This window comes from Lepidochelys kempii, chromosome 26 (genome assembly GCF_965140285.1).
Source record: "Lepidochelys kempii isolate rLepKem1 chromosome 26, rLepKem1.hap1, whole genome shotgun sequence".
Classification (NCBI taxonomy): Eukaryota; Metazoa; Chordata; order Testudines; family Cheloniidae; genus Lepidochelys; species Lepidochelys kempii.
Genome location: NC_136405.1, coordinates 7,911,362 through 7,922,881, shown reverse-complemented (window position 1 = coordinate 7,922,881; position 11,520 = coordinate 7,911,362). Strand labels below are relative to the sequence as shown.

Below are 11,520 nucleotides of genomic sequence, written 5' to 3'. Positions count from 1 at the left end.
CAGGGCCCTGCCCAGCTCCAAGCCAAGGCCACTCAGCACAGCAGACTGCATGTGGGCCGCTTGAAAAAGCCCTCAAATCAAGGCAAGGCTCGTCCTCTTAGCTGGTGATGCCAAAAATGTATTTACCTTGACACCACTAGGAGAAAACCTAGCCTAGCAGCAGAACCCCACAGGGGTGATTCCCTCGCTCATGGGCATCAATTACAGGGGGTCACCATTGACTTCAACGGGAGCAGGACAAAGTCCTGGCTGACCAGCTATCTTTGCCTGCCGTGGATTCAGGAGTGTCGAGGACTGACAGCCACTAGGCTGCAATGCCACAGGCAGTGATGCTCTTTCATATGTGTCTTGCCAGTCTAGGCCTCAGTTCACCAATTGGGGGGCAACAGGGGTGATGCAACGGTGGGTTTAGCGCACGGGGGCCTTATGTGAGACTCTAGACCTACAGCTGTCACAGCAGCTCCAGTGAATTCTTACTCCCCACTCCCATCGACGCATGAGGGTGCAGAGGGGTGCGCTCTGACCCGACCATCGGGCTGGTCCAGAGGTTTGTGGAATCGCAGGATTGATCCAGATCTGGGGACTGGGCTACACCATGCCTGATGCGATGCCATCGACTATGGTCATTCTCGCTGGTGCAACAGTTCTCGGTTCACTATGCATGTTGGATGGTGACCGGCTCCCACCCTGTATCTTGGGTATTCAGAGAGTGCCATGCACCAAGTGGAGATGACGATAAATGGGGGCAAGTTTTAAAAAGAGAATTATCAAGCGCTGGCCTTTATAAGCTAGAAAATGGTGTTTAGCGCACTGGGTCTCAACCAGGGTTCTAGTCCGTCCTAAGCAGGTTTCGGGGGGTCCACCAAGGACCGGGCTTCAGCCCCGAGCTGCGAGGCTCGGGTTTGAAACCCAAGCCTGAGCCCCGCCACCTCCACCCCCAAGACTCACCTCAGTGAGCCACCCAGCCTTTCTGGGTTGGGGGAGCGCAACGAAAAATTGCAGCGTCACTGCAGAAGCGAAATCTCCCCCTGCCATCAGAAGGGGGTGACTCACAGCCTTTGACTCCACAAGCAGGCAGCAGCTAGCCAAGAAGACGCACCACTGCTCTGCCCTGCTGCATCAGCACTTCAGGGAGCAGGGCCAAAAGGAAAGCAGACATCTGGAAGGGGGGGGGTGGGAAACACATAACTCCATGTGCCCCCCACACCTGCATGTATCACCTCTGGTTGGGGGTCCACAGGTTTGTCTATTTAAGTTTAGGAGTTCTTGGGGGGGGGGGGAAGGTCGAACCACCGGGCGGCTCGGACATGGGACTTGGAGTCAGGAGATCTACGTTCTAACCTGCTGCTTGACCTTGGCCAAATCACTTCACCTCTCTGTGGTCCTGTTTCTCTTCCCACCCTTTGTCTGTTTTGTCTATTTCAACTGTAAGCAATTCAGGGCAACTCTTGTGTCAGGTGAGTACAGCTCCCACCACAATGGGGCTCTGATCTCAATGGAGGGCTGAGGTGCTGCTGTCAGACTAATGAATATTAATAAAACGATGAGTTGGATTATTGTCATTGGTGGGCTAAAGATTGGGCACACAATGATTTGAGAGCAAAGACATTGTGTTCCTTTTATGTGCCTGTCCTCCCATCTGCTTGCTTGTTTCATCCATCGAGGCCTTGCTTTCTAGAGCATAAGTTTGTGGGGCAGGTGCCGTCATTTACTGTGTGTTTGTGCAGCACCTAATACAGTGGAGGCCTCATCTGTCTGAGGTGTCTAGATGTTAATATTTATTTGTGTTGTGATTAGTGCCAAAATGGGCAAGTTGTTTCCAAACATGGCTGAAGAAAGAATCTCTGAGGTGAAGGGCTTGCATTCTAATGCATGTAAACTCTGTCCTGGTTGTCGAGGTACCATGGTGTTGGGCCTGCTAGAAAGGCAGATACAGACAGATAAATTCAGGTGAAACCAGATGTGAATATTGCCGCCTTAGCATGCTCTCCAACCATATCTCCAGGACTGACCATGCTGGCTGGCTGCAGCGTGTGGATTATCTGTAGGGGCAGGGAAGGAACTGTATCCTACACATGATGCCATGTGCTTTGACGTATTCCACTGTTCAGATGCTCTGATCTGAAAGCAGGCTCTTTTGAAAACGGTGTAGGGGTCCAACTTCCCTGAAGCAAAGGGATACACATGGACCACAGGATCGCTCCTCTGCTCGGTGTCCTCCTTTTAAGCTCCCTGGGTCTGATTCTGCTAACCTTTTCTTGCTCCCACTGAAGTGGATGGGGGCAACCCTGTGGAGGAAGCGTTTGATGTTTGTATGTAGCTAAATAATTTCTTCTTATTTAAAAAAAAAAAAAAAAGAGAGAGAGAGAGAAAATATCTTTTTCATCTCAGGCCTGCTTTGAACGGGCCAAATTCTCTTCTGTCACATGGCTGCTTTGCTCCATTCCACTGGTGCAAGGTGGGTCTAGAGCTCACCCAGCTTGCCATGGAAGGACCACCTCAGTAGAGGGATTCGGTGAGGGCACACAGCCAATGTAGTTGCTCCTATGCCAGCCTTTTGCTTACCCCAGCACAGGGGACATGGCCAGGGGAAATGATTCTTGGCTACTGTAATTGCTCATTGGGGCTGTTGGCCGCTAGCGTGGTTTAGAGCAGTCCTAAGGCTGCTCTGACTTACACTGGGGGACTAGCTCATTGCGTCGCCAGGATATGATTGGGCGAACACAAAGATAGCTAAAAGCCACCTTTTGCTGTGTTTTGCTCTGCAATCCTTTGCCACAGCCAAGATTCTAGCTATTTTTTGCAGTTCTTCAGCTTTAAAGTGATGCCATTAACTTGTGTGGAGTTTTTTTTTCTTTGTTTAAACTGTCCTATAAAAACAGTTTTTGGAGAGCACCCCTTTTCTCCATAGTGTGACCTGATTTTTTTAAAATTTATTCTTATTCATTCCTTTTTTTTTTTTTTAAAAAAATGACAAGAATTTTTTTGCTCCTTTACTGATGTCTTAGGAATAAGCCCAGGAACACCACCCCCAAGTATTCTCAGGCCCACCTCTTTCTGCCCTCTCTGCGCCCCTCCCAGACATTCAGCTTTCTTGGTGCATCTGCCTCAAGAGTTTCAGCTTTGCTGCCGCTGGTATTGCTCATGCAAATGCCTGGGAAGCATGCACATGTGGACTTACCCCCAATGTTATGCACAGACAAAAATGCAAGTGACCACCAGTAAAACAGAGTGACCCTCGGTGCACAAAACGTTGCCAAATGCACAAAGCTGACAAACAGAAACATTTTTGCTTTAATCTTTCTCTTGCATAACACAAGAGTGAATGCAGCATTTTCTGTGTCTTTGACTGTGCCCATTAAAAGAACAGAACTGTTGAAGTGTGTGTAAAATTTAAAGTGGCTGAGTTTTTTGCATTAAAGATCAACACTTAAGCAGAGCAATATAAAAACTGGGCAAGTGTTAAGCCCTAACTGAATATCACAAGGAGTATAAAAACCTGCCAGGTCCACCCCCCTCCACCCCGCCAAATAATCTGTAGGCAAAATTAGACTCTACTGAAAGTAAATAGTCAATAAATAATTGAAAATACCCTCTTACAAACCAAATAGTGACTGTGCTGGGGAGTTGTAAGGGAATTCGGTACCGAAATGCCATTGCAATTCACTGGGAATCCTAAGTTTGCAAAGACTTACACACGTGCATAATGGTATGCACTGGGAGTAGTCCCAGTGCAGTCAGTGGAGCATGGGGCAGGGACTGTCTTTTGGTTCTGTTTGTACAGCACCTAGCACAACGGGGTCCTGGTCCCTGGTTAGGACTTCTAGGTGCTAGGGTAGTGCAAATAATAACACAATGTGTAAAGTTAAGCACAGGCATAAGCTTTTTCAGGATCGGGGCCTGGGTGTCTAGTTCTCTCGAGCGCCTTTGAAAACCCCAGCCTACATAAAGCAGAACTCCACTTCGCTTCCCTTAAATTAGGCATTTTAATAGCCCTGTATAAATTTAAAACTAAAAATTGTTTTCTGCAGCTTTCCTGATTGATATTGTTTTCACATACTGTAGGGAGGAACTGAGAAGTGTCTCTTTCCATTCTGGAAAAGCTTTTGTTACACTACATGCGGACTTTCAGCCTCCTCCTGATTGTGTGGGAGTTGTAACTTAGGAACTGCCAGAATGGATCAGACCTGTGGTTCGTCTAGTCCTGTATTCTGTCTCTGACGGTGGCCAGCACCAGAGGAAGGCATTAGAACAGGCAGATATAGGATAACCTCCCCCACCCTCCCCATATTAGGTATCCTCCAAAGTGCTATTATTTATATGTATTGTGGTAGCATCTAGGAGCCTGGTCATGGACTCTGGACCGCATGGTGTTAGGTGCTGTACAAACTCAGAGCAAAAAGCAATGGTCCTTAAAAAAGCGTACTATCTAAATCCCTAATAGTTAGAAATTGGCTTAAGCCGCGAAGCATGCGGTTTAATATCTGTTTCCCAAATGGGTTCGCCTTAACGGTTATAACTCTGAGTATTCTTGTAATCCATAGGAATGTCCAGTATAGTTGGATGTTGTACATGTGTTGGAAAAATCAGTTACATACACAGTGGGCCAGGTCCTCAGCAAGTGGAAACTGGTCTCACTCCAATGACTGTATACAACATACGCCAGCTGAGGATTTTGCTAGCGAATGTATTTGTGTTGCTCAGGAAGGTTTTTAGGTTGGCACAAGGCTGATGTGTATTGCACAAAGAAGAACAGTCCAGTGAGTAGAGGAAAGAGGTTTCTACGGTTAATATGCATATTAGGTCTGAATCCTGTTCCTGGCTCGGCCACAGACTTGCTGTATGACCTTTCTATGCCTCAGTTTCCCCCCCGTCAAATTGGGATAATAATACTTCCTGACCTCATAGGTGTGTGGTTAGAATAAGTTGAATATTTGAAGTACTCAGATACTCAAAATACCACAGAGAAGCCAATATATAAATACATAAAAATAAGCAAGGGAACGCTATCATTAAGTTTATATTGAGCCCTCCATAACTCAACATGGGTGTGATCCAAATCTCATTGAAGTCAGTGGGAGTCTCTCTAGTGACTTCATGGGCTTTGAACCAAGCGGCATAACTATCTGTAAATCTCTTTTTGTACTGAACTTTTGGATTCAACCTAAGGATGGAAGTTATTGGAAAGTTTTGAGCCAGGTCCACTCATCCAAGTGACACACGAGTGAAAGTAAATACGTATACATTTTTCTGCCTTGAAAAGCACAGGTATACCTGAAATGGGACTACAGACTTTTCCAGGTGGTTAGTCCTCAGTGAAAACTGAGCTCCAGATCAATTACAAATAAAATAGTGGTGATAAATGCAACACAATTTGCATTTTTGCACAGGCACAGTGTGCAGCTACCAACAGCTTTGGACTTATAGGACTGTGAAATAACCAATGTTCTTTTATTTTACAATATTCATATTAAACCTCAATATTAATTAGTTTACACAGGTGTGTGTTTTGTGCGCCGTTTGCCTGTGGAATTTCCCGACTTAAGTTCTCAAGCTATGCTATGTAGAATTCCACAGCTACCCAAGAAACTAAGAGAGAGAGGTTTTTTTTTCTTAAAGAAAAGTATGTGCACTGAAAAACAAAAACTAAGGTTCCTGTTTAGTACTTAAGCATGAGCTTTAAGTGGGTGAGTTGTCTCATCTCTTCAATGATATTCTCAAGTTCTTAAAGATAGGCACGTGTTTAACTACATTGCTGAATCAGGACCTAAATCGGCAAATAGAAATAATTCAGTTGGGAAGGTCAATATAGGCCCTGATCCAATATACGCTTAAACACATGCTGACAGATGTGAGTTGTTCTATTAACTTTAGCAGATCTATTTACCTCAAGCATGTGCATAAATGTGTTTGCAGGATCAAGGCCATAGGAAGCCTTTTGGGTGGTTGTTGGGGTTATGAACTGTATATGTTAATGCAGGATGAGTCCAATTCTGCCCTTGGGTATTTCTGCACAAATCCAGTTGGTGCAAGTTTTGTGTCTGCCAGCAAAAACTGGATCCGGTATGTGTTCAGTGTGGGTGAATGAAAGGGCTATGACAAATTTGGATTTTCTGATTTGGGGTGTTTTAAAATGTCTTTATACAAAGATGTATTGAAAAATGATCTCAACAGCCTTCTGTAAATGGGAAAATAAGAAGACCCCAGCACAAATCTACACCCACCTAAAATATTTTTTCTGAATGTGCTTGTTGCTTCAACATTCCATGTGGTTAGAAAAAACAAACTCCAGCAACAAGACTCTTCAAATCTGCATTATAAAATAAAATAGAACATACACTCCCCATGGTAAAATATTATTTGCTAACGTGTTCCAAAAACCACGCTAGGCAAAAGGCAGTAAAAGTAACTTTTTTTTTTTTTAAAAGAAAAAGGGGGTTGAATATAAAACCTAACAGATGTGTTTTTCTGTTTTAGTGAAAAAGCACCTACTTATTGGAATATGTGGGAAACTCGAAAGAGTTTATGATGGATACAATATTTTCTCTCTTTGGGGAAGAATGAGGTGGAGCAGAAGTTTTTACATGTTGACTTAATAGTTTGTAAGTTTCCAAACTTCTGTTGATCAGTGCTTATAAAGGTGTAAGTTGCAGTGATCAGTGGATTCTTTGAAACTTACAGGTTTTATAAACCATGATCAGTGTGGATCTGCCTATAGTAAATAGTGCCTTTATGATACAAGAGGGAAGGGGGAGGGAGAGAGACCAGGGATAGCTCAAGACTTTGTAGCTACAGACCCACGTTTCTGGTGATTTCGTGATGGGGGTGGGGTGGGGTGGGGGGGAAGTCGAGTCAATCATTTTATACTTAGTGATGTTTTTCTCCAACAATCACATGAGTGAGCATCCTTTTGAAATAGCCTTTATGGTAAATATATAAAATTATTGGTTTATAACAGGTTTAATCGGAAAGGGCTTAATTTAGCTGGGTCTTGCTTTGTACTTTGAATCACAGCTGCGGGCTGTATTCCTTTCCTATCTGTTTGTTGCATACAGGTGAACTGCATTAAACCCTCTGTTCTGAAATATTTTGTGGTGTTCTCTCTCCTTCCCATCCGCCCCCAGCGACCTCGTCCTTACCATTTTATTTCCGTTAAATCGAGGGTCTTTATATATGAGGAATATCGTGGCTGCATCAGCCGGAATAAATTTCTTACCCAGATCTGTGCTGAAGACTTTGAGATTGCTTTCCATACAGTTCTCATTTGAGAAGTTAAGAACAGCGCCTAGCCTGTCGGAGCTTTTCCTAGCCATCTTTCCGTCACAAACTACAACGTGAAAGTAAACCATTTGTTTACCCTTATCTTATTTGGCTCTTGAAAGGCTTTCTTTGATTATACACTTGAGAACCAAATGCATGAGAGTGCCGTTCTGAGCCGTGGGAACCTGCATGCATGTATAAGGTAATCATCTAGTTTTCAGGTGCTTGAAAACTTGTCTCTTTAAGCAGGTCGTAACAGCGGGTCTATTTTTATGTATTTATTTTATTTTATTAATGAAAGACGGAAGGTGTAAGTCCAGGACGCCGCCGTTCATTTGAGCTGGAGTGACTCCGGCTTCAGACCAATGTAAACCTGGTTGAATTTGGATTTGTGCCTTTTAATGCATCAGATTGCTGAGGCGAGTCAATTTCACACAAGGACAATGCCATCAAATAACATGTGAAAACTAAAAAGAAGGCACCATTTAAAAACACGGCTCAGCCACAAACCATTACGATGTGACCTACAGAAAACAAAGCTGCGACTTTAATCCGCTCCGGCATTGATGATTTAAAAATCTGTAGGTTGCAAGCATTGGCTCATCTGCCCCCTTGTCTTTACCTCTTCCTTCGGAACCCCTTACAAAAAGGGTTAATAGGTGGGGCAGTGTCTCTTTCCTGGTGGGTGGGCATTTGCTTTTGGTGTAGCTTCAGACAAGTTGGTCCTCATTCATTTTCCAAACGCTTGGGGAGAGGGGAGAAGGGGTAGGATAGTCTGTTTAAAGAGGTCTAAAAAATCTGGGCGAATATTTAATACCTTGGACCGGAAATCTTTAACGTTATCAGGTCTTTAGTCAGGAACCTATTAGTAGTCAGCGGTGAGAAGCAATGTCCTGTGTCCGTTTATAACAAAGAAGAGCACATGACAGTGGCCAAGGCAAGATGTCCTCACCTGTTGTTTCGATACCGAAATGTGGGTGGAGGCGAGGTTGAGATTGCGCTTGGGACAGAAGGAAAGAACCACAAATACTGAGTTACGCATTAAAAAAGAGAGAGAGAAAAAAAAAAGCGTTATCAGGAGTCAGAGCGGTTTAAAGAAGAACTCGGACTGACACCTCTTGAAAGGGCAGTTTGGACCACAGAGTAACGAAGCAACACAGAACTGGGTGCCTACAAAATCTTGGATTCTACCTCTGTCTGCTTTGGAAGGCTGAATCGGGGTAGAGTCGCCCCGGATCCTTCCTGTTGCTAAACGACACAGCTCATTGTCTATCCTTGTATCCCTGGGGCTGCTGTTTCAAACGACTAGTTATCTGCTGTTAAGCCTCCAATTGCCAATCGTAAACGGCCCTCACCAACCTGTTTAGTTTTAAATGCTCTTTTATTTTCTTGCAGGAAGACAATAAAGAGGTTTCCTTCCACTTTCAAGGCATCCTTTAGCTAGGGTGACTAGATAGAAAGTGTGAAAAATCAGGACGGGGATGGGGAGTAATAGGTGCCTCTGTAAGAAAAAAGCCCCAAATATCGGGACTGTCCTTATAAAATCGGGCCATCTGGTCACCCTACCTTTAGCAAGTCCTGTTTTTAAATGGTGCATTCTCTTTAGTTTTGACACGTTATTTGATGGCATCGTCCTTTCACTAGTGTGTGAAATTGGCTCGCCTAAGCAAACTGATGCATTAAAAGGCACGAATCCAAATTAAACCCGGTTTACATTGGTCTGAATCCGGAGTGACTCCATCTGAAATAAAGGGCGGTGTCGTGGATTTACGCCAGGGGATTTTGGCTCAAACGGTATTAAACCCAGACACTTGCTATTGGAATGGGAGCTGGAATGAACACTTCCACAAAGTATTAAAAACCCATCGTCCTGTCCTTTTGGAAGGGGGAAATAAAACCCCTCGGTGTAAGTAAATGATGTACGCTGTGGGGGAAGGGAGACCCTAAAATAAATGATCCCTCTTCTAAAGCGGGGTGGAATCGGTTTGAGTCCATTTTCGCCAGTTGGCTTGGATTATCTCTCGGCGCCACCGCAAACCTGTCATGCCTCCCTGAAGAGAGCACAAAGATCTTGCATTTGAAAGTCCCTTTCCTTTCCCTTCCCTCCTGCCGCCCCAAGTTGTACCCGCAGACCGACTGTTAACTTGGCATTGGAAGGGATGGGGGAAGCGTACCCTGGGTGGGCAGTTCTGGGGGAATATGGGGAGTGGAGGGGATCCTTTCATTTGTTCCTGAAGTGCCAAATTTTGGTGGCAGCTGTTGGGGGCAAAGAGGGTGCCCCTCCCCTGACCTGAGTCGGTGCCCTCTGACCCTGCTCTGAATCCTTAAAAGCCAGACTCCCCTCGGGGACGGTGGCACACGATCCCCTATTGTCCGGAAACCTGGCACGTTTACCCCTGGGTCAGCGCTCGCTCTCCCTCACACACGCAGCGAGACAAGTGAAGTTTCCACCAAGATTTTGTAACCGATTAGACTTTATTGGATAAGCATCTTAAAGGAGCCTGGTCGGACTCATTTTTAGCTATCACTTGGAGCAGGGAGCTCCAATTATTTGAAAGCCTTTTCTCCCGGTTAATAAGCCATCCAGGGTTAGAACAAATGGGATTTTTTCCATCCCAGCTCTAGGACTACATTCAGGGGCAAGTTAAATTCTGTTTACAGTCCTAATGATACAAATAAAATGCAAAGAAATCGTTCTTAGCGCAGGAAATACATTTAGGATTCAATGGGCGAAGGTAATTTTCCTGTTGTGTATAGCTCACACACTATCGCCTGTAAATCTAGTTTGAATACTCTCGATCTCTTTCTTTGATGGTTTAAGTGATCTCGCCTAATTTCAGAAACAAACGATGCTTTTCACAGCTGAGAAATTGTATCGAAAGATTCTATTATTGCACATCACAGGAATGTTTGTTGGTACAATATATTGTTGTTAACCCCAGAACATAAGCATGGCCATACTGGGTCAGACCAAAGGTCCATACAGCTCAGTATCCTGTCAATACCAGGTGCTTCAGAGGCAATGAACAGAACTGATCGTTGCTTTTTTTTTTTTTTTTTTTTTTTTTAAAGTCAGGCTTTCCTTTTGCTAAACTGACAAATCACTCGATGCATATTTATCAATGCAGGGGGAAAGAAAGGTTAGTGTGGTAAATATCTTTGAACAGAGATCGCGTGGAGATTTATAGTTCATCTAATACCATGTATGTCATGCATGTAGACAGAATAATTTAGAGTCCCCTCTTCGCCTCCCCCCCCCCCACCATGTGTGTGAATTAAATATACATTTTTCGGATGAAAAGATTTAAATGCATTTTTTTTAAAAAATCAACTTTTATAATTATCTAACACTTCGTAGAAAGGCAAACATTTAAAATGCAACTAAAGATGGTCCCTTTTTTGACTGTAATAAACTAGGTTTGAGATTGACAAGAAATGTTTATTTCTCCTCCTAAACATAAAGCAGGTTAAAGAGGGGAGCTCTAAATAATGAGGCAAGGAAATCCATGCACTGTCCCTTTAACTATGGAACATCTGATTCCTTCATCTGGCAGATGGTCTTTGAGCACAGATTTGCATTCATTGTCTTGAAATCTGTTTTCGCGTTGGTGTTATATAGATTTCAGGGGAAGATCTATGCACAGATCAGAATACAAAAGAGCCAGGAAGAAAATAACGCCAAGCCAAAAAGATTTGTTTGTTTGTTTTTTTAAAAAAAAGGAACCACTCTCTGGTTCATGGATGAATATAGCTGTGTCCTGTCAGTGGCTACATTTTTTGCCTAGATGCAACGCAATAAAAAGTTTGAAGGGACGATTTCAGAGCTCTGGTGTCGTGTGAAATTGTGGGTGCATTTTATGGACTGAATAGGTGTGGAGCTCTCTCTTTCTCCCTCGCTGACGCGCACAATCTGTCCCCAACCCCGCACGCTTTCTGTGAGCATCTTCCAGTGCCCCCAGAGCCAGATATTTGGATTAGATCTTGTTTAGTTTTCGCTGATAATCTCGCTAACAGTGCTCCTAAAACAGTAGCAATAAGACATTCCAGATTTTCAAAAAAGGACGTTTGCTTTATTATTTGTTTGTTACAAAACTCATCACCTGATGGCAGGGACACATACGACAAGGCTCCTAGAAATTTTTCTCTCTCTCTTTTATTCTTAAAAAAAAAAAAAAAGAGGATAATACCCTAGCCTGAGTGGGTTCCATCTGAGGTTAACAAATTGAAAGCGAAGTAATTTTGGGAAGGAACTTACTCAAC

At 43.9% G+C, this 11,520-nt stretch overlaps 1 protein-coding gene across 1 annotated transcript in view; it reads left to right on the top strand.

The window, feature by feature from the left end:
* Window positions 1-1,804: 1,804 nt before the first annotated feature.
* The window catches only part of EBF2 (EBF transcription factor 2), a 182,698-nt gene continuing 172,982 nt past the window's right edge, over window positions 1,805-11,520 (top strand). Inside the window, exon 1 of the mRNA XM_078850634.1 lies at window positions 1,805-1,950. Within this exon, the coding sequence (XP_078706760.1) occupies window positions 1,805-1,950 (146 nt within the window). The remainder of the gene's footprint in view (window positions 1,951-11,520) is intronic.